This window comes from Furipterus horrens, unplaced genomic scaffold (genome assembly GCF_987537825.1).
Source record: "Furipterus horrens unplaced genomic scaffold, mFurHor1.1.pri manual_scaffold_2, whole genome shotgun sequence".
Lineage (NCBI taxonomy): Eukaryota > Metazoa > Chordata > Mammalia > Chiroptera > Furipteridae > Furipterus > Furipterus horrens.
In genome coordinates this window covers 105,578,552-105,601,864 of record NW_028327172.1, presented here as the reverse complement: position 1 = coordinate 105,601,864, position 23,313 = coordinate 105,578,552, and the positions used below count along the sequence as shown (strand labels likewise).

The following is a 23,313-nucleotide window of genomic DNA, read 5'->3' as shown; positions in this document are numbered from 1 at the left end:
AGATTATATAGGCCACTAAAAAAGTAAGAACTCTGGCCTTACTGTCCCTAGGTGACATGGGAAGGTTTTAAAGAATTTTATTTTATTTTATCTTATTTTATTCTATTCTATTTTATATGTTAAAATTTATTTTAATTTTTTAATCTAAAAAATACCCCTCCAAAACAAAAACCAAACTATACTCATATATGAGGGGGACCCCCCAAAAAACTTGAATTATCTTCTGGAGGGTGGGCCCCCTGCAGTACAGGCTTCCCCCACTAAGTGAGTGTTCTAGAAACGCACCTGTGTCAGTGTACCAATTGGCATTGCTGTGAGAGGCTGCATTCAGCTTCAGTGAATTTTTTTTTAGACTCAACGTTTTTCCCTATTTTGTGATGGGTGATTTATGAGTGCACTTGCCCACACTGCGCTGAGTGTTCAGCAGTTTTTGGCCAAAAAAACGGCATGACCCCTATGCCCCACCCACCTCATTCACCCGATTTCACTATGAGTGCCTTTTTTTGTTTGTTTCCCCCAATGAAAAAAGTCTTCAAAGGGAAAAACGTTTTGCTGATATGGAAGAAGTGAAACAAAAACAGTGGAAGCACTAAAAGGCAACAAAATCGATAAGCTCAAAGGCTGTTTTGAGTGGTAGCAGTTGTCAGGAGGTTTAACAGAGAATATTTGAAATTAATTTATAGCACTTAATTTTACCATCCAAATAATTTGATAACCTAGAATTTTATGTCCAAAGAAATCTTTGTATTCTGTATGCTCAAACTTTCCATTGAGTTAAATGGATTAAATGGGGGAGAAAAAACCCAAAAACTGTTTGAGCAGTGGAAAAAATATCTTGACAAGTGTATTATATCAAATGGAGAGTACTTTGAAGGTGACTGATGTTTAAACATGTAAGAGTAAATACACAATTTTTTATCAATACTGGGTTTTTTGGGTCCCCCCCTTGTATACAGTATCATCATTTTCAGAGCACTTACATTAGAAAATGCTGTTTTTATTAAATCATATGACAATACTGTGTATGCCACAATAAGATTTACAGAAACAATTGCATCAGCAGTCATATAGATACTATGATTTTATACTTTAATACACAAGAAAAAATAGACATCTTCCCAGCACTTTACTTCTCATAACCGCTCCCTGTTTCCAGTCCTGCTGAGCAGGTTTGCACACATGCCTTTAAAACTTTAGCTTTTAAAACTTAATGGTAGCTGTTTCAGAAATCACATCCTCTCCAGACCCAAAATAAAATGAGAAATTTGCCATCTAAAAAGGACAATCAATAGTTTATCAATGAGCATGGTGACCTTTACCCACCAAAAGATGTTTTAAAAAAAAATTACATGAAAGGAAAAATAATAAATCTGTTACAAAGTGGTTTTAATTATGCTATAGTTAAGAACACCTAAACATAGAACTATTCTTAAAGTTTTATAAAGTAATTTTTTATGTATTACAACTGTTTGACAAATCTAATGAAAACAAAGTGATTTGGTAAAGGTTCAGACTCGCACTCCAGCAGCATCATTTTACACATGGACTCGGTTCAGCTGCTGTGAGAGGTGGTGATGAGACATCACTGTGTTCTGACATGAGGCACTACATCCGAATATCCATACACTCACCTTATGTCACATTACCTGTTCTATGCCAGTGAATTCTTTGAAATGAAAAAGTAATAAACATTGCAGGACATGGTGCACTTTAATGACATATAACATTTGAAATCTTTCAGGCATAGGTCTGAAAACAACCTTTTAATGCAAGCCTGACTCTTCAAAAACATATAAAGTTCCTTTTTTTAATGCGTGGTTGCAACGTCACTGGAAAAAATACCCTGACTGTACAGTTGGGCAAGGGTGAGTGAAAAGAAACCAGTCAGGAAGTTGTCTATAGTAGTGCAATTGAGATATGATTGTGGTTTTGACTAGGATGGTAGGGCTAAGTGGTAAGAAGTGGGTGGATTCTGGATTTATTTTGAAGATAAGACCAATAAGATTAGCTCCTGAATTGGACACGGGGTATGAGTGTTGAGACAATGACTTCCAATATTTGGAGCCTGAAAAATAGAAGGGAGAAAAGGGAACTGCATTTCCTTTTATCAAGGAAGAACACTGTGAAATGATCATGTTAATAGAAATTTCAAAAGTTAAGTTTCTGACATCTGTTTTTATATTAATTTTTTTAAAGTTTCAATCTTACCTAGATTCCCCAACTTTAGCATTTAACATTTTTGTTCTTCCTCTGTCCTCTTTCTCCTCCACACCTACATCAGTATTTTTGCTTTTTACATTACTCCCTGTCACCTCTAAGTACTCTCAAGAGTAACTCCAAAAAATAAGGACACTCCTTGTACATTTATCACCTTACACGCCTCCCAGCCAGGAGGTCACATTGATGCTATTCCCACCATTCAATCCATAGACTCCAGCCAGACTTCAGTAGCTGCCCCATAAGTGTCTATTTTTCCTCTCTGTCTCAGGATCCTCTCTGGAAATCCTCTTTTCTAAGCCTGAGCCATTCCTTGCCTTTCATGTTCCCACTGGTCTTTGAGTACATTTAATAAGGTGGTCCTGAACCTGGGTCCCTCCAGTAAGTTTTCTCATGACTAGATCAGGCCGTGAATTCTTGGCAGAGACAACACAGAGGTGTTGCTGTGTCAGAGGCTGTGTGGTTCTGACTTCGCCTACCATGGGTGATGTTAACTGTCATCACCTGGTCATGTTTGTTTCTGTTGGGCTTTTCTGCTGTGAAATAACTAGGTTCCCCTCGTAATTGATTAGTATTTAGTCAGGGGAGATACTCAAATATTATTACAATATCCTGTTCCTCATCAAATCTCCACCCACTGGTTTTAGCATATACGAGCACCTGCTGCCTGTGTCCACTAGTGTGACAGAGTGGTGGTTTTGTTGCTGAGTGGTGCTTTTGTTTTCATTATTCTTTCCTCATGTATTAGTTCACATTCTACTCTAAAGAACTTTTCCATGCGTTTATAATAATTTCAATTCCAAACTGACGTCTGAGTGTTCTTTTTTAAGCCTTCACCCTGCCCATGTGTGTGACTTTTCAGACAGTGAGAAGCTTGGTTTTTGTTATCTCAATGGATTTGCTTACTTTTACAGTCAACTAACTTATTTGTGCAGTGTAACCCATCACTCCAGCCATTCCCTGTGCCCACCGTTCCTGGGAGCCCCCCCCCCCTTGGTCCCATTTCTTTTTTAATGCCAGAAATACTGCCTTTGTATGGCACTCCCTCACTATTATTACCTTGCTTTCTCTGATGCTCATGCTCTTGTAATCAAGTCTGTGTACTGGGATGTGAAGAAACATGATGATGGGAAGATGGTTGAGGATTTAGACCTCTTAAGTTTGAGATGTCAGTTGTACATATAAGCTAAGATGCCTAGTAATGGGTCTGGGGTTCAAGTTTAGTTAGAGAATATACCCATGGTATTATCGTTATCTATAAATTTGTTAAAATAGTGTTCATTAGTGGGATGATGAACTGATAAAAAATACTGTAAATGTTTTCACTACGTTTTGGTCTAGTCAGCACACAAGCCTCTTTCCTCATGCTGAAGCTCTCTACCCCAATCTTTTTCAAGCTCCACTGTGCATACTAACCACCTGGGGTCTTGGTAAAATGCAGAATCGTCTGCGATTCTGAGGTGGAGACAAAGATTCTCCATTTCTGCTGGGAGAAACTGATGCTGATGCAATTGGTGCTCAGACCAGACTCAGAGTAGCACGGCTCTCACAACAGTCCACTTCCCTGCTTCCAGTCCTTTACCGGCTCCTTAGGCTACTGGCTGAAGTTCCAGCTTCTGAATAAAGGGATTCATCATGGGCTTATTTTTTGAGGCAGCGTCGTTTGTTAGCTTCTCTCCTCTTCACCCCTCAACCTGACTCTGTAATGACACTAAGCTACTTGCAGTTTCCTGAACAGACCTTGTCATGGCACACTTTGTCCTGTGTGTTCCTACACCTTGACTACCCTTTCTCTTTCTTTGTGGCTTATTCCTGCTGGTCCCCTTGCCACACTATCTTATATCATCTTCAGACTGGGTTATAGTGTCCTATTTTGCTTATTTTGCTTACAAGGGTGTGGGCAACCGCTCCTTGTGGTTTAGGGAATTATAGCCCCGGCCTGAGCATCACCTGCCACCGGCACTCTGGCTGTACTTGTCTCTAAGTCTCAACATAAGGCTGTGAGTGGAACATGACTGAAAACCACTCAGAAGGTTGCCATGGGAATTGAATTAAAGAATGCTTATGCTCATTATGCTTTAGAACTTGCTCTGCTTTCTTTATCATTAATGTAACATAAACAATCTCTGGCAAGGAATGTGTGAAACCTTGCACGTAGTGCCAGTGTGGCATCAAGATGTTTGATAGACCCTGGCACAGACTGGTCACTGTGCCCCCTGTACTGGTACATGTAATCTGTTACTGTCAAATGCCTAAAAGCTATTGACGATTTATGAATTATAACCTTGTATATCTCGTATGTATCCTCCTCAATAAAAGGCATGAATGATGAAGGTTTAGCTGCTGTTCTCTTCTAGAGAGGCAGCCACCTTCCTTCTCCGAGACATAATGAAATGTCCTGGGTAAAGTTTGTTCTGCCGTGGTCATGAAGCATCTACTGGACAGAGCAACTTCCAACCGAGCCTAGGGTGTGTGAGGCACCTCCGCCTCACAAGGGATCATGAGTTGCTGCTATTCCACATTGTGTTCAAATGATTAATTTACTGGCCTGATCCTCTTTGAGGCAGAACAAACATATATACTGCTAGCATATAGTAGGTGCTTAGAAAATGCTTCAGTTGAAGTGATTCTTCTCATGAAATATATTTAATAATAACCATTTTTCAATAGTGATTTGAGACTTTGTTTCATATACCCATAAGTAGTAAATCCTTTGTAAAGATGGTTTAGCAATGTTTTGATCATGGGCCATGATATACCAGTCCTGCCTTTACCAACTGTAAGAACTTGGTCCAGTTGCTTACCCTCTAGACCTTATCTGTAAAACAAAAGGTATAATAGCTTTATGACTGTCTTGTAACAATACTATGAACATTCAGATGCAGGGATTCACAGACTAATAAAGACTTAGTAAATACTCAGTAATGTCAGTTGTATTATTAAGACAGAAGAATGAATACCAATTTCTAAAGACTTGAATGTTTCATTGATCAATAAGAATGGGGCTTAGAACCATTATGTTAATATTTAGTTGATAATAAGTTTTCAAATTGAGTGTACTTACAAGGTACCTGGGTGCATTTTTATAATTCGATTCCACAGACCCAACAGGTTGAGGATAACTGTCCAAGAATCTGTGTCTTTAATTAATGTTGTAGTTGATTATGGACTGTTCATGGTCACACTTTAAAAAACCTTAGCTTTTCATAAGAGCATTTAATTTGGGTTCTCTATACTCTATGAGCGATACCATGGCATGAGAATTTAGTTAGAGAAAAATCAAGTTGAACTAGGAATAAATGATTTAAAGGCAGGAATAAAATTTTTTGTTTTTCTGTTTTTTTTGTTTTTTGTTTTTGCTAAGAAGTGCAAGATTCAGATGTGTAATGACTCATTATTTTCTCATTTTACCTTAGGATGTCTAAACAGGGACGGACCATCATCTTCTCCATTCATCAGCCTCGTTTTTCCATCTTTAAGTTGTTTGATAGCCTCACCTTGTTGGCTGCAGGAAGACTAATGTTCCACGGGCCTGCTCAGGAGGCCTTGGGATACTTTGCATCAGCTGGTAGGGTTGCCTTTTCTCATTCAGTGAGATTCTGCATTAACAGAATCCTGAAAGAGAGCAGAGGAGGTAGATGGGAGTGCTATTTGATCTTTGAATAGACATATTATGGGCTCCACCACTCCAGGACATCCTTGGTCAGTTTGGTGCTAGAATTTCTCTTCATTTTGCAACACTAGCTTGTTATTTAGGTCTCATTCTTGTCCTGTTTGAGTATGCATACATACTCTGTGTATGTGTAGGACTATTTCTACTGGGACTATATCAGTTTTGCTTCCAAGTTTTGGTGCCTAACAGTTTAATAAATATATTGGCCTCATGATCAGTTATTAGTCTAATGGAATATTTTTGGAAACATCTAGTACCCTAAATAATTTGTCTTCTTGGCCATATAACAGGTGAGGCTGTATTATTTTTTTTCCCGTTGCATGGGATTTTGGTCTGCCTTGATGTTGAGGGTTCATGGAAATGCTGCTTAGTTTTCTAGTAATGTTAGATTGAAGATTTAGCCCTTGAGTGGTTATGAGTAACTTACCAGTCAATAGAATGGCTACTCCTGAGTCTGACTTCAATAACCAACATTTCTGAGAGTTCTGGACTGCCTAGCTCTATTTCACATGAAAAGGTATAATTGTTTTTTAAGGCTCTTACAGTCTGCTTTATTTTAGAGATATATGGATATTTTTTTTTAAGTATATTTTATTGATTATGTTGTTACAGTAGTTCCAATTTTTTCCCCTTTACTCCCCTCCACCCAGTATCTCCCTCCCCCAGCATCCCCCCCCAAGTCCGTACCCATGGTTCGTAAAAAATAACTATCCCTCCCTCTCAGATATTAAGACCCTTTGTAATCTTGTAAAGGACAATGGGCGAAGGTCTCAAGCTCCTCTAGCTGCTTCAAGCTGGACATGGTCGTCGTCCTACCTACCCTTGGGTCCAGAAATCCCTAATAACAGTGGGGGTGTGGAGGGGAGGGTGGCCTTCCCACATGGGGAAGGATTGTGCAGACTCCAGGTCAGTTGGCTGTCTCCGGACAACGGCGTGCTTGATTTAGCAGGCTGGCATCCTTGTTGTGTTCTGGGGGCAACAGATTTGGCAAAAAGGGTTAAAAAGCATCATTCAATCCATAACTACTAGGTGGCAAAAGGCAGGGATTAATTTTTCAATGTTCCACATTAGGAGAAAAAAAAAAAAAAAAAAAAAAGGGCTTCTTTGGAGGAAGGTGTGCTAGGCACATCTCTCCTGTCCAAAACCCTTTTGCCCATTTTATTTAGTTTGGGCTGAGGGAAATAGTTTATGTTTCCCCCCTCTCAGACCTCTGGGCCCTTTCTGTCCAAGCCATTAGGATAGAAAAGAGAATTCAGTTTTAAAGTGAAGCCCACAGACCACCCCATTCTTCACCAACTCAGCCATTTAGTTCAGCCAAACTGTTGAGTCTCCGGAGGCAGCGCTGCAGAGAGGATTAAGTGAGGCTTATGCGTACAGACAATCACTCAGGTAATGCGGGATATATGGATATTTTTATAGATGATGCTCCATGACCATAAATATAGTTTTAAATATTTTCTAGTTATCTTTGATATTTTTATTGATTTTATTTTTTTTGAGGGAGTGAGGGAGAGAGAGAGAGAGAGACATTGATTTGTTGTTTCACTTATTTATACATTCTTTGGTTGGTTTGTATATATGCCCTGATGCCCTGACTGGGGATCGAACCCACAACCTTGGGGTGTTGGGATGAAGCTCTAACCAACTTAGCTACCTGGCCAAGGCACCAGCTATCTGTGAAAATTTGTTTTTGTTTAATTTCTATCACTTAACATACATGGGTCTGTGGAGTCTAAGGGAGATGAATCTAAGAGTCAAACTATAGGCCAAGTTGAGTTCAGATGATCAGGCACAATAAGTGAAGGTAAAGCATTCAGATATGCTGTGCTGATCACTTTCTCTTGCTAATGCTGCTCTGATTATTTGTTTTCTATATGAATTATAGCAGCATAAGGGATGATAATGTGGACCTTAATTTAGTAGGTGGAGGACTGATCATTGCTAAAGTGGGTACTGGTATTCTGGCAGTCCCTAGGTGATCCCAAAGAACAGAACACACCCTGGGCTGGCTCAGTTTATTTCCTTGCTTTGAGGAGCATTAGTCCTACCTACAGCTTTTTTCTTTTTTTCCAACTTTTTTTTTTTCTTGGACTGATATATATATATTTTTTGAATACATGCTGATAAGCACCAGAGCATACTGATAGTTATTGCAGGTCTTCTGAATTATGTTGAGTAAGACTTTCTGAGAGTTCAAGATTGGTTTGGAGTATGATTTTTGGCAGGAGACAGCATTATTGACATACTGTGTTATTTAATATGTAAAAAGAAAGAGTTAATTAGTTAAGAAAAAGTTAATTAATGAAGAAAGAAAGAAGAAAGAAGGAAGAGAGGGAGAAGTCATTAGATTCTGTCTCTCCCAGCCTCACCTCCCTCACTCCCTGAAGTGAGTTTTTATTTTCTAAACCATCATATTTGTGTACCTAAGTTGTCTTCTTTTGAAGGTCACCACTGTGAGCCCTATAATAACCCTGCAGACTTCTTCCTTGATGTCATTAATGGAGACTCCTCTGCTGTGGTATTAAACAGAGAGGATGATGATGGTGAAGGTATGTGCCTCTGTCGAGAGTCATAGATTATTGCCGAATTGACTTGCCTGTAGTTGAGCAGTGCGGTAGCACATTAAAATGTGGCTTTGTGAATTTATATTACTAATGCTTCCCTCTGACACTAGTTGTCTTAGTTTGTTTGGGCAGCTGTAACAAGAATACCACAGATTAGGTGACATAACAACAAATATTTATATATATTTAAGCTCCTCTTCCTGGTTCATGGGTGGACCACCATCTTCTCATTGCTGCCTCATCACATGACAGAAGTGGGGAGGGGGCTCTTGAGGCCTCTTTTATAAGGTCACTAATCTCATTCACAAGGGCTCTACCCTCATGACCTAACCACTCCTCAAAGGCCCCACTTTCAAATTCTATCACCTTGGGGATTGGGTTCAGTATATGGATTCTGGGGGGACACAGACATTTAGTCTATGGCATTGATCAGCACATATTTTGTTGTCTATGAGTGCGGTATTTTTAAATTTATTTTATAAATGATCATTTACATGATAGTGTCAGTTCTAAAGGGAGCTTTCATTAAAAAAATGTGCTCATGGTTTATGTAGTGTTTTGAAATAAGTAACTTAGCAATTATGCATTTGTACATAGTAGAAAGCAAAGATGAGGTTTTTCTATTAAGAATTACAACTTCCTCTGGTAATATTATTTTAAAAGAACCAGGGTACAAATATTATAGTCAGGGAAAGGTCAGTGGGTTTGCAGTATTCATAGTGTATGGAAGTAGTCAAGCCAATTAAGTTTTTTTTTCTAATGTGTGAAGCAATGACAGATCTAATAATTTCTATATTAAAGTTAGAATTAAGTGGTAAGGAAGAATCTAAGAAAGGGGATCCAGAAAAACCGGCTAAATCAGTTCTTTTGTTAATGTTTCCCTCTATCCTCTTTTATTCCAAAGCCAAGGAGACTGAAGAGCCCTCCAAGACAGATAAACCACGTATAGAAAAATTAGCAGAGTTTTATGTTAACTCTGCCTTCTTCAGAGAAACGAAAGTTGAATTAGATCAACTCTCAGAGGTTCAGAAACAGAAGAAGAGTGTGGCCATCAAGGAGGTCACCTATGCCACCTCCTTCTGTCATCAAGTCAGATGGATTTCCAAGCGTTCATTCAAAAACTTGCTGGGTAATCCCCAGGCCTCCATAGCTCAGGTAACCTGACAGATTCTTCTAATTATGCTGTGAAATACTCATGTGGGAACATTAGATTCTGATATAACCTGTTATAGTATTGTGTTTATCCTCTGCCCCACACTTCTACCTCACTCCATTTGAGCTATAGAAATAACCAATAGAACAAATGAAACACAATGAAGTTATTATATACAGGAAAAAATTGTAAGTGTTTTTTGTACTTAATTCAGAATTTTTATTGATTTAGGCAAGCTTTAATAGATCATTTTGTACAGAATTTTTTTTTCAAAAATGGTGAAGTAAAGGAATTTTTAACCACATTTTTGGTTTTCTGGTAGCTGCAATGTTCATTTCCTGACTTGTTGACAAGTCCCTGTTGAACATGTGCTGTATTGGGAGCTTGTACGCAGCAGTGAACAAAATAGGTAAAAATAAAAATCCCTGCTCTGGGGACTATGGCCAAGATGGAAGCCTAGACAGACACACTGTGTCTCTCTCCACAACTAAGAAGGAATACAACTACCTCAAAACTAGAGACAACCAGAAGTTCCAGAAAATCAAACTGCATGGAAGTCCAGCAAACAAAGTTATAAAGAAGAAATACTCATCCAGACAGGTAGGAGGAGTGGAGCTGGGACAGAGAGGATGTGGTGTGGCAGCAGCAGCACCAGCACTGGCAGCAGCAGGCCAGTGGAAAGTGGAGTCAAACATTTTAAAAAGTTGAGAGCGACACCTGGGGAGCACTCCCAGCACCAGACCTGACTGCAAAGCTCACAGTTCCAGCGCCAGGAAAAATCAAGCCTCATTGCTTCTGACTGTGCAGATCGGTGGGGGTTGGGATAGAGGAAGAAACTGTGGGTTTTTCAGTAGAGCCTGGTTGTTAAAAGGGCCCCCATGGTCCTAGAATGTCTGCAAACCCACCCACTTTGAGAACGATGGCCAGGGCCACAGCTAGAGAGGGGCCAGTCCCATATGGAAGTGGGAGAAGTGCCTGGAAAAGGGGTGAGTGCTGAGCAAGCAGCATTGTTCCCTCTCAGACTCCTCCCCTCGAAACAGTGCCACAATGTGGTGAAATGGGTCACCATGTACTGACAAATACCTAAGGCTCTTCTCCTTACAACATAACAGGTGCAACAGCTCTACCTAAGACACAGAGGCAAACAAACACAGCAGCCTGTCAAGATGAAGAGACAGAGAAGTATGACCTAAAAGAGGGAATGGATCAAGGTTCCAGTGGGAGAACTAAGTGACAAGGAGATGGCCAATCTAACAGATGAGGCGATATCCAATCTAACAGATGCAGAGTTCAAAACACTGGTGATAAAGATGCTCACAGATTTGACAGATGTACTTAAGTATGGCAGACACATAAGGGAAGAAGTGAAGGCTATGCTAAATGAAATGAAGAAAAATCCATTCAAAACCAATAGTGAAGGGAAGGAAACCGGGGTTCAAATCAATGATTTGGAACATAAGGAAGAAGAAAAAAGTCAGCCAGTACAGAATGAAGAAACAAGAATTGAAAGAAACCAGGAGGGGCTCAAGAACCTCTGGGACAACTTTAAACTTGTCAACATCCAAATCATAAGGGTTCCAGAAGGAGAAGAGGAAGAGCAAGAAATTGAAAGCTTATGTGAAAAAATAATGAAGGAAAACTTCCCAAATTTGGCAATGGAAATAGACATACAAGTCCAGGAAGCACAGAGAGTCCCAAACAAGCTAGACCCAAAGAGGACCACACCAAGACACATCATAATTGAAATGCCAAAGGTTAAAGATAAAGAGAGAATCTTAAAAACAGCAAGAGAAAAGCAGAGTTACCTACAAAGGGGTGCCTATAAGACTCTCTCAGCTGATTTCTCAAAAGAAACTTTGCAGGCGAGAAGGGACTGGCAAGAAGTAGTCAATGTGATGAAAAGCAATGACTTACAGCCAAGACTACTCTATCCAGCAAAGCTATCATTTAGAGTGGAATGGCAGATAAAGCACTTCCCAGACAAGGTAAAGCTAAAGGAATTCATCATCACCAAGCCATTATCATATGAAATGTTAAAGGGACTTATTTAAGAAAAAAAAATTAACACTATGAACATTAAAATGACAACAAACTCACAACTATCAACAACTGAATCTAAAAAATAAAAACAAAAACAAACTAAGCAAACAACCAGAACAGGAATAGAATCATAGGTATAGGGATATTTGGAGGATTATCAGCTGGGAGGGGGAAGGGGGAGAAATTGGGAAATGGTGCAGGGACTAAGAAGCATAATCATTTGGTACAAAATAGACAGGGGTAAGTTAAGAATAATATAGGGAAGGGTGAAGCCAAAGAACTTATATACATGACCCATGGACATGAACTAAGGGAGGTGGGATTGCTGGAGGGAAGGGGAGTACTGGGAAGAGGGTAGCAAAGAGAAAAAAAATTAGGACTAATGTAACAACATAATAATAAAATATACTTTGAAAAATTTCTTCTCTTCTGTAGCAAACTTTCTTATGAGGAGAGACAGTTGATAAGATCCTACAGAAATAAAATGGGTAGTAGCATGGCAGAGGAAAAACGGGCTCTGGAGAAACTTTAAGCAGGGAAGTGGGGAAAGAAAGAGAGAAGGAAAGGAGAGGGAAAAGCAGGAGAGAAGGGAAAGGGTTGGGTTTGCATTTTAAATCAGGTGGTCATGGAAGCCTTCACCTGGGTGTCAGTGAATGCACCTGTGCGTGGGAACCCCCCCACCCCTTGCTTCTGAGGGAAGAGCCTGTGTGCAAAGGCTGTTCCTTATCACTGACCTTCCGAATTTAGGGATTCTGATCTGGGAGAGCACTAGAAACCTCAGTCAGTTTGTAAGGGACACAAAAGTGGTGAGCAAACTTGACTTGTATTAAATCAGGCTGTTCACTCTCAGATTAAATTTCTCTTCATTAAGATGAAACCAGAGACTTCCGGCCAAGATGGAGGCTTAGACGGACACGCTAGGTCTCCCTCTACAACTAGAGAGGAATACAACTACTTCAAAACAAAGGATAACTAGAAATTCCAGAAAATAAAACTACACAGAAGCCCAACATATGAAGTTATAAACCAGCGGTGCCATTTGGGCAGGTAAGAGTTAAAGAGGGCAGCGCTGTTTGCGGTCACACCGGGAGCGGCGGGGCGGCGAGGAATCCCGGCTGCGGTCAAGTCCCTGGCGGTGCGCGACCCCAGCGCTGGGGAAAGCAGCCACCACATCGCCTTGAACAGTGAGGCCCAGGGGGGCGGGAGGACGGATCCCGGTCTCCTAGCTGAATAACTGTGTGAATCCATCTTGGACCCCCGCCCCCAAAGAAAGCGCCACAGGGCTGCGAAATAGGTCGCGGACAGGCGCCAGTCGCTGAATTGTGACGCGTACACAGGCACTGCCCCCTACATCGGCCCAAGAAAACAAAACGCATCTGTCAAAATGAGGCAGACAACTATAGAAATCCCGGTGACACAGCTCACCAGGCAACAGATAGAGAACCTGACAGATGAACAGATAAGAAACCTGTCAGAGGCTCAGTTCTGGGCCATTGTTATCAGGTGGCTTACAGAATTCACAAAAGAGCAGGAAAAAGATATGAAAGAAGCGAAAAACTTTCATAACGAAAGGAACAAAACCACATACAAGACAGATGGTGAGGAAAAAAAATCCAGAGTTCATTTCAACAAACTGGAATATGGAGAAGGAACAAGCAGTCAACCAATGCAGCGAGAGGAAATGGGAAGCAACAATGAGAGGATCAGAAACCTCTGGGACAGCTATAAAAGGCCCAACATAAGAATCATTGGTTTGCCAGAGAGCGAGGAAGATGAACTAGAACTTGAAAAATTGAGTGAAAATATAATAAAGGAGAACTTCCCAGACTTGGGGAAGGGAATAGACTTGCAGGTCCAGGAAGCAAGGAGAGTTCCCAAGAGACTGGACCCAGGGAGAACCACTCCAAGACACATTATAATCAAAATGTCAAAAATTAAAGATAAAGAGAGAATCTTAAAAGCAGCAAGAGAGAAGAAAAGAATTATGTACAAAGGGGTCCCAATTAGACTATCAGCTGACTTCTCAAGAGAGACCCTGCAGGCAAGAAGAGACTGGCAAGAAATATTCAAAGTAATGAAAATCCAAAACCTACAACCACGAATACTCTATCCAGCGAAATTGTCATTCAGAATAGAAGGACAGAGAAAGTGTTTCCAGGACAAAATAAAACTGAAAGAGTTCATTAGATCCAAACCACTGTTATATGAGATGTTAAAGGGACTGGTTTAAAAAACAGAAGCTAGGGAGATGAAACAAAGGCAAACTAAACAGGCAACGAGAGTGGAAAAGGAACTGTGGGTACGGGAAGCATATTGGGGGGAGGTCAACAGGGAGGGGGAGTGGGGAGAGGGAGGGAGATGATATAGGAATTGGGGATCATGGTAGGAGGGAATGGAATAGACGGAGAGAGGTTGGGAGGAACTGTATGCACAACTAATGGACATAATCTAAAAGGGGGGGACAACTGGAGGGAGGGGGGCCACCGGGTGGAGGGGAGCAGAGGGAAGGGAAATTGGCACAAATGTAATATTTTAATCAATAAAACACATTAAATCTGAAAAAAAAAAAGATGAAACCACATGCTTTTCCTGTTTGGACTGTCACTGTTGTGCTGTCGACTGTTACTCCTTTATGGTTTTTCTGTTATTCCCAAGCCCACTGTCATACAAACCCCACACCCCCATCTGGTATTTTCAGTTTGTTGGTCCATCATTTCTAAGGGTAAAGCCACTTATTTTTGTGGTTGTTAATTGTATTATCAATCACTGAATTTCAGTTAACTACTAAAAGGTGACCCATAGTTGGTTCTAATTAACCATTACTGACATTTTAACATGAGTGGCATAATTTTCATACCTCAGGAGTGTTGCCTTCTCAGTATTAATACCAAGGGCCTAGCTCCCTCTTTGAGATGTACTGCTAATTGCTTTAGGTATTTTTGGTACGTGTTATTTGACATTTCTCTCAGAATATGAGCACTTTTGTGCACTATCTCTCAAGGGTAAATTTTTATTCTTTTAGGGTAGATTTGATGTCATTTGGAAACAAGTCTGGTGAATCAGGTCAACCTGGTTGTCCATTGGTCACCAGTGAGATGATGTAATGTACTTAAATCGTTAGTGCGATTTATGGATCGCGTTTTTTGACTTGAAAAATAACTTCAGTTTCTCTTGTCTCTAAAAGTGGTTTATAAAATGTCTTGTCCAAGTCACATATATTGTATTTTTTTAATTTTATTTTTACTGTTTTTCTGTTACAATTATCTGATTTTTCCCCTCATTGCTACCCCCAATCCAGCCCACTCTTTTTCCACGGTCCATCCCGACCCTGTTGTCCATGTTCATGGGTTATTTATATTAGTTCCTTTGCTGAACCCTTCCCCAAGTCACATATATTGTAGTTCTGGGCAAGGTGTGATTAGAGTATGGAACTATTTCTAATGCACCATGATTCTGCATCTTTTGGTGCTGGGCTTCCTTCAGCTGCAAACTCCAGACCTAGTACCTCCAGGTCGCATGTTCAGCCTACTTGTCTCCTCAGTGAACTCAGTTCCACTGAAGGAATCCCAACAGTGTTCAGAGCTCTGGCAATCTCATAGAATAAGACTAGAGCCTTGCATCCCTGAGCATCTGCTTAGGGGGTCAGCTCTTAGTCAGATTTGTTAATACTGGAATATGAGCTTAGGGCAGGGGTAGGCAAACCTTTTTTGTAAAGGGCCAGGTAGTGAATATTTTGGGCTTTGCAGGCCACGTGGTCTTTATGTCATGTAGTCAACTGCCATTTGAGAGAAAACAGCCATAATAATACATAAACGAATGAGTATGGCCATTCTCCAGTTAAACTATTCATAGACACTGAAATTTGAATTTCTTTTACATTTCAAATAATCTGTTAATATTTGAACAGCACATAAAATTCTCTCTTTTTTTCAACCATTAAAAATGGTAAAAAAAAAAAATGTTCGTATCTTGAGGACGAAACAGAAATAGGTGACAGGCACTATTTGGCCCATGGGTTTGGGGTTTTTAAACTTGACTGTATGTCATTTGCTTCTCTAAATGTTTGAACATTTATTTATTAAAATGTTCTACGGCTTCATGATGTAAATCACGTATCTGTAGTCTTATAGCTGTGCTTATGTTTGAACTAATCATTTACTTGATTCAGACTTTGCTTCTGATAATGCATTTAAAAAAGGTTATATTTGGAAGATCTTGGACTGAATAGATTATCTGTGTAAGAAGATTTAGTGTTCATTTTATGTGCTAAGTGTTTTCTGATCAAATCAATTTGGAAAACATTATCATATCTCTTGGAGATTCATTGTCGCTATTGACATATTAAACATTTGAGTATGGATTAAGTTTTCTAGTGATGGCCATAAACAGTCCTTAAAACTCACCTTGAGAAATGTTAGTAAACACATTTGAACAAAAGATGCAGTCACATATTAGAAAATTTTTTACTTTCTTTTTTTTTCTGTTCAGAACAGAGGTCAGAATCACATGTGGCATCTCCTGTACTGTTTGTCTGTTATTGTTTTTTAGTACAAGAAAGAGTAACATAAATGCACTTTGTAAAAACATAACAGTATTGCAAGATTAATAATTTTATCAGTATGTTTGAAAGCTGACTTTGGAAATAGTTTTAGAATTATGAAACCTTTCGGGAACATCCTAATGATAACACTGATAATCTGTTAGTATAAAATACCAAGTTTCCATGCAAAATAAACAAAGCATTGGGAGTGTCCAGTTTTTTAAACTTTAACTTGGAAGAGTCCAAGGCATGTGGTAGGATAGTTAATTATTTTATTACTGTTTCTTTTATTTTTATATTTACAACTTAAAAGTACAATAAGTAGAATTTCCTTAAATAAATTATATCATAATCCTTAGCCCTTCACTTATAAAAGTGTCCTTAAGAGACATTTTATCAATATTAAGAACAAAGTAATATATCTCTACTTTCTTATTGTGCAATATTCCAGTAGTATTATGAATTTTATATGTGCTTTAAAAATTGTATTTATTTTTAATATTGACAGCAAAGATACTCTGTTTTTACCTGAACCTCTTGAAATATTACACAACTATGCGCGTTCACTAGTACAAAGGTTGAGAATTCAGGACAGAACTCTTAGCCACTTGACTTTATTTTACTCCCCCAATGGCTTTGCTAGACACTTGCATGTTCTCTACTTTATATGGCATTCCCAGGCCCAGTAGCCTGAACAGGGCCCTGAACTGGCAGTGCCTGGGGAGCCCTGGGAGGAGTCTTAGCTTTCCCAGTAGTCTACTTCATTCTCTTTGTCTTCCCAACACAGAGATGAATTAATTTTTATTTTAATTTAGAGGGCAGTCTAATAACATACATTATTTTATATTTTCCCAAAGACTTTGGCCAAGTCATTTAAAGTATCTATCTCAATGGAGTAATTTGCTTATTATAACAATAAATGTTGTACAAATTTTTTACCCCTAATTGAAACTCTTGTTTTGCTTGTCTTTTTCTTTTTGAAAAGATAATTGTAACAATCATCCTGGGACTGGTTATAGGTGCCATTTTCTATGATCTGAAAAATGACCCTGCTGGAATCCAGAATAGGTAAGTACATTTGGATCTTCACTTTGAGAAAGTGCTATTACTTTTTCAAGGTTATGAAAATTTATTTAAAATATGAATTCAGACAAGTATAGGACAAACTGAGGAGTAGGATGAGTCAGTAAATTGAAGGCTGAATGAGTTCATTTTCATACACACACACACACACACACACACACACACACACAGTGGTAAAATATACAGAACATAAAATTTTCCCTTCTATCCAGTTTTAGTTGTTGGCTCAATGGCATTGATTACAATCACATTGTTGTACAACCATCACCACCAACGTAAACTCCAGAATAGTTTTCATATTTCCAAACCGAGTCTCTATCCATTGAACAATAACTTCATATACCCCCTTTCCCCAGCCCCTGGGAACCACCATTATACTTTCCAGTTCTGAATTTGACTACCATAGGTATTTCATATAAGTGGATCATACATTGTTCGTCCTTGGGGACTGGCATATTCCTCTTAGCATAATATCTTCACAGTTCATCCATGTGGTTGCATGTGTCAGAATTTCTTCCTTTTAAAGGTTGAATAATATTCCATTGTATGGATATACCACATTTTGTTTATCCATTTATTTGCTCATGGACACTTGGGTTGTTTCCACCTTTGGCTGTTATGAATAATGCTGCTGTAAACACACTTATACAAATATATATCTGTTTGAGTGTCTACTTTAATTTCTTTTGAAGAACTTCTGTCCTGTTTTCCTACAGCAACTGCACCATTTTGCATTTCTACAAGCAGTGAACAAGGGTTTATTTTCTCCCCAGCCTGGGGAGAAAACTTACTGTTTTTCTTTATAACAGCCACCCTGATTGGTGTAAATGGCTACCTCATTGTGGTTTTGATTTGCAATGTGATTAGTGATGCTGAACATCTTTTTATGTGGTTATTGGCCTTTTATATGACGTCTTTGGAGAAATGTCTATTCCAGTTCTTTGCCTATTTTTAATTGGATTTTTTTATTGTTGAGCTGTAAGAATTATTTATATATTCTGAATATTATCAGATACAAACTTACAGATATTGTCTGTCATTCTGTCAGTTATCTTTTCACTCTGTTGTAGTGGTCTTTATATACATAATTCAGTTTATCTATTTTTTTCTTTTGTTGCCTGTGAGTTAGAGTGACTTTCCTTTCAATTTTTTGATTTCCTTGACATGAGGAGGTAGATGGAACTCACTTTTTTCTCCTGTAACATGGAATATACCTTGAAAAGAGTTAGAATACATTAAATTCTCCCTGGCCAGGTAGCTCATATTTTTTTTGCCTGTGTGCCTTTTTTATTGTTGTTTTTTCAGAGTTGTCTCAATTTTCCACCCTTGCTCTCCCCTGTCCCATGCACCCATCCCCTCTCCCACAGTCAATCCCCTCCCCGTTGTCCATGTCCATGGGTCATTTATACTTGTTCCTTGACTAGATCCTTCCCTTTCATTCCCCACTTATCCCACACCCACTGCTGTCAGTCTGTTCCTTATTTCCATGCCTCTGGATCAATTTTGCTCATTTGTTTGTTTTGTTAACTAGGTTCCTCTTATAGGTGAGATCATATGGTATTTGTATTTCACCACCTGGTTTATTTCACTTAGCATAATACTCTCCAGTCCCATCCATGCTGTCACAAAAGGTGGGAGTTCTTTCTTTCTGCTGCATAGTATTCCATTGTGTAAATGCACCACAGTTTTTTTATCTAGTGATTTACTAATGGGCACTTAGGTTGTTTCCAGTGCTTCGCTATTGTAAATAGTGCTGCTATGAACATAGGGGTGCATAAATTCTTTTGAATTGGTGTTTCTGGATTCTTAGGGTATAATCCCAGTAGTGGTATCGCTGGATCAGAAGACAGTTCCATTTTTAGTTTTCTGAGGAAATTCTATACTGTTTTCCACAATGGCTGCACCAGTGCACTAGGGTTCCCTTTTCTCCGCGCCCTTGCCAGCACTTTTTGTTCGTTGATTTGTTAATGATGGCCATTCTGACTGGTGTGAGGTGATTTCTCATTGTGGTTTTATGTTTTTATTATTTAAAAATTTTTTTGATTCATTTATTTTTTTTCTATTACATTTGTTCCACTTTTTCCCCTCTTACTCCCCCACCTCACCCAGTCCACCCCTTCTCCCACAGTCAATTCCCATCTGATTTTATATGTCCATTGGTTATTTATACTAGTTTCTATACTAAACCCTTCCCCTATGTACTCCCCTTCTCTCCCTCTCACCTCCACCCTGGTAACTGTTAGTCTGTTCCTTGTTTACATGCCTCCAGTTCAATTTTGCTCATTGGTTTGTGTTGTTCATTAGTTTCCTGTATTAGGTGATATTATATGGTATTTTTCTTTCATTGCCTGGGCTTATTTCACTAGGCAAAATTCTCTCTTAGTTCCATCCTTGTTATCGCAAATGGTAGAAGTTCCTTTTTTCTTTCTTCTGTATAGTACTCCACTGTGGAAATGTACCACAGTTTTTTGATCCACTCATCTACAGCACTTAGGCTGTTTCCAGCACTTAGCTATTGTAACTAGTGCTGCTATGAACATAGGGGTGCATAAGTTCTTTTGAATTGGGGTTTCAGGAATCTTTGGGTATAATCCCAGCAATGGAATCGCTGGTTCAAAAGGCAGTTCCAGTTTTAGGTTTTTGAGGAAATTCCATACTGTTTTCCATAGTGGCTGCATCAGTCTGCATTCTCACCAAGTGCACTAGGGCTCCCATTTCTCCATACCCTCACCAGCACTTGTTGTTTGTTGATTTGTTGATGATAACCATTCTGACTGGTGTAAAGTGGTATCTCATTGTGGTTTTTATTTGTATCTCTCTGATGGCTAGTGATGTTGAGCATTCTTTCATATGCCTATGGACCCTGAAAACCAGGTCAAAACATAAAAAAGAAAGAAAACTACAGGCCAATATTGCCGATGAACATAGACACTAAAATCCTCAACAAAATATTGGCAAACCAGATCCAGAAACACATTAAAAAGATCATACACCACAATCAAGTGGGATTCATCCCAGGAATGCAAGGATGGTTTGATATTCACAAATCAATAAATATAACACACCACAGAAACAAAACAAAGATAAAAATCACATGATCATATCCATAGATGCTGGAAAAGCATTTGATAAAGAACAACACCAACTTATGATGAAATCAGTCAGCAAAACAGGAAGAGAAGAAGCATAACTCAACATAATAAAGGCCATATATGAGAAATCTGAAGCCAATATCATACTCAGTGGACAAAAACTGAAAGCATTCCCCCTGAGATCAGGAACAATACAAGGATGTCCACACTACTTCTATTCAACATAGTCTTGGAAGTTCTAGCCACAGCAATCAGACAAGAAAGGGAAATAAAAGGCATCCTAATTGGAAAAGAGAAAGTAAAACTGTCATTATTTGCAGATGACATGACAGTGTACATAGAAAACCCTATAGACTCCACAAAAAAAGTACTCAACATAGTAAGTGAATTTAGCAAGATAGCAGGGTACAAAGTCAATATTCAGAAATTGAAGGTATTTCTGTACACCAACAATAAAATATCAGAGATAGAAACTAGAAAAAAATGTCATTTATTATAGCAACAACAACAAAAAATAAAGTACCTGGGAATGAACTTAACCAAAGAGATAAAAGACCTGTACTTGGAAAACTACGTAACACTGAAGAAAGAAATTAAGGAAAATACAAATACATGGAAGCATATTCCATGTTCATGAATGGGAAGAATCAACATAATAAAATGTCTATACTAACCAAAGCAATTTATAGATGCAATCCCTATAAAATACCAATGACATATTTCACAGACCTAGAACAAACACTTCAAAAAATTATATGGAACCAAAAAAGACCCTGAATAGCCACAGCAATCTTGAGACAGAAGAACACTGTAGGAGGAATCACAATACCTGATATCAAACTATGCTACAGAGCCACTGTAATCAAAACAGTCTAGTACTGGCATAAGAACAGACATAGATCTTGGAACAGAATAGAGAGCCCAGAAATAAACCCAGGTCTCTACGGTCAACTAATATTTGAGAAAGGGGAAGGAACATAAAATGGAGTGAAAATAGCCTCTTCAACAAATGGTGCTGGGAGAACTGGACAGGAATGTGCAAAAAAAGGAAACTAGACCACCAACTTACAAAAGAGAGCAGAATAAACTTAAGATGGATCAAAGACTTAAATGTAAGCCATGACACTATAAAAGTCCTAGAGGAAAACATAGACAGGAAATTTTCAGATATCCCATGTAGCAATATTTTCATGGTATATCTCTTAAGGCAAGGGAGGTAAAGGAAAGAAAAACAAATGGGACTGCATCAAACTAAAGAGTTTCTGCTCAGCAAAAGAAAACATCAGCAAGATGAAAAGAGAAGCAACCATATAGGAAAACATATTTGCCAATGATACCTCAGACAAGGGATTGAACTCCAAAATATATAAAGAACTTATACATCTCAACACCAAGAAGACAGACAACCCAATTAAAAGAATCGGCAAAGGACCTGTACAGACACTTCTCATTGTGGTTGTAATTTGCATCTTTGATGGCTAGTGATGTTGAGGGTCCTTTCATATGCCTATGGGCCCTCTCTATTTCTTCCTTGGAGAAGTGTCTGTTCAGGTCCTTTTCCCATTTTTAAATGGATTGTCCATCTTCTTGATGTTGAGTCTTACAAGATTTTTATATATTTTGGAGATCAAACATTTGTCCAACATATCATTGGCAAATATGTTCTCCTATATGGTTGCTTCTCTTTTCATCTTGCTGATGTTTCCTTTTGCTGAGCAGTAACTTCTTAGTTTGCTGTAGTCCCATTTTTTAATTCTTTCCTTTATCTCCCTTGCCCCAGGAGATATATCAGCAAAAATATTGCTGCATGGGATATCTGAGATTTTACTGCCTGTGTTTTCTTCTATGACTTTTGTGGTGTCACGGCTTACATTTAAGTCTTATCCATCTTGAGTTTATTCTGGTGAATGATGGAAATTGGTGGCCTGGTTTCATCGTTTTGCATATCTCTGTCCAGTTTGCCCAACACCATTTGTTGAAGAGGCTATTTGCACTCCATTATATGCTCCTTCCTCCTCTCTCAAATATTAATTGACCATAGAGACCTGGGTTTATTTCTGGGCTCTCTATTCTGTTTCAAGATTTATATGTCTGTTCTTATGCCAGTACTAGACTGTTTTGATTACTCTAGCCTTGTAATATAGTTTGATATCAGGTATTGTGATTCCTCCTACAGTGTTCTTCTGTCTCAAGATTGCTGAGGCTCTTCAGGGTCTTTTTTGGTTCCATATAAATTTTTTGAACTATTTGTTCTAGGTCTGTGAAATATGTCATTGGTATTTTAATAAGGATTGTGTTGAATCTATAAACTGCTTTGGGTAGTATGGACATTTTAATCATGTTGATTCTTCCCATCCATAAACATGGACTATGCTTCCATGTATTTGTATCTTTCTTAATTTCTTTCTTTTGTGTTCTGTAGTTTTCTGAGTACAGGTCTTTTACCTTCTTGGTTAAATTTATCCCCAAGTACTTTACTTTTCTTGTTGCTATAGTAAATTGGATTTTTTCCTAGTTTCCATCTCTTGTGTTTCATTGCTGCTGTACAGAAAAGCCTTTGATTTCTGAATATTGACTTTGTACCCTGCTATTCTGGCAAATTCACTTGTTAGGTTGAGTATTTTTTTGATGGAGTCTACAGGTTTTTTTATGTATACTATCATGTGGTCTACAAATAATGACAGTTTTACTTCCTCCTTTCCAATTTAGATGCCTTTTATTTCTTGTCTAATCACTGTGGTTAGAACTTCTAAAACTATGTTGAATAGAAGTGGAAAGAATGGACATCCTTGTCTTGTTCCTGATCTTAGGGGGAAAGCTTTCAGTTTTTGCCCATTAAGTATGATGTTGACTGCTGGTTTCTCTTATACGGCCTTTATTATATTGAGGTATGCTCTCTCTATTCCCAGTTTGCTGAGCATTTTTATCATAAATGGGTGCTGTACTTCATC

The 23,313-nt window shown here is 38.7% G+C and overlaps 1 protein-coding gene across 5 annotated transcripts in view; it reads left to right on the top strand.

Annotated features, from left to right (window-relative positions):
- The window catches only part of LOC150019245 (broad substrate specificity ATP-binding cassette transporter ABCG2), a 172,310-nt gene that overhangs the window by 131,898 nt on the left and 17,099 nt on the right, over window positions 1–23,313 (top strand). For all 5 annotated transcript variants that reach the window (XM_090266286.1, XM_090266288.1, XM_090266285.1 and 2 more), the window contains exons 7-10: window positions 5,634–5,785; window positions 8,335–8,439; window positions 9,359–9,609; window positions 17,173–17,255. In XM_090266286.1, the coding sequence (XP_090122412.1) occupies window positions 5,634–5,785; window positions 8,335–8,439; window positions 9,359–9,609; window positions 17,173–17,255 (591 nt within the window). The remainder of the gene's footprint in view (window positions 1–5,633; window positions 5,786–8,334; window positions 8,440–9,358; window positions 9,610–17,172; window positions 17,256–23,313) is intronic.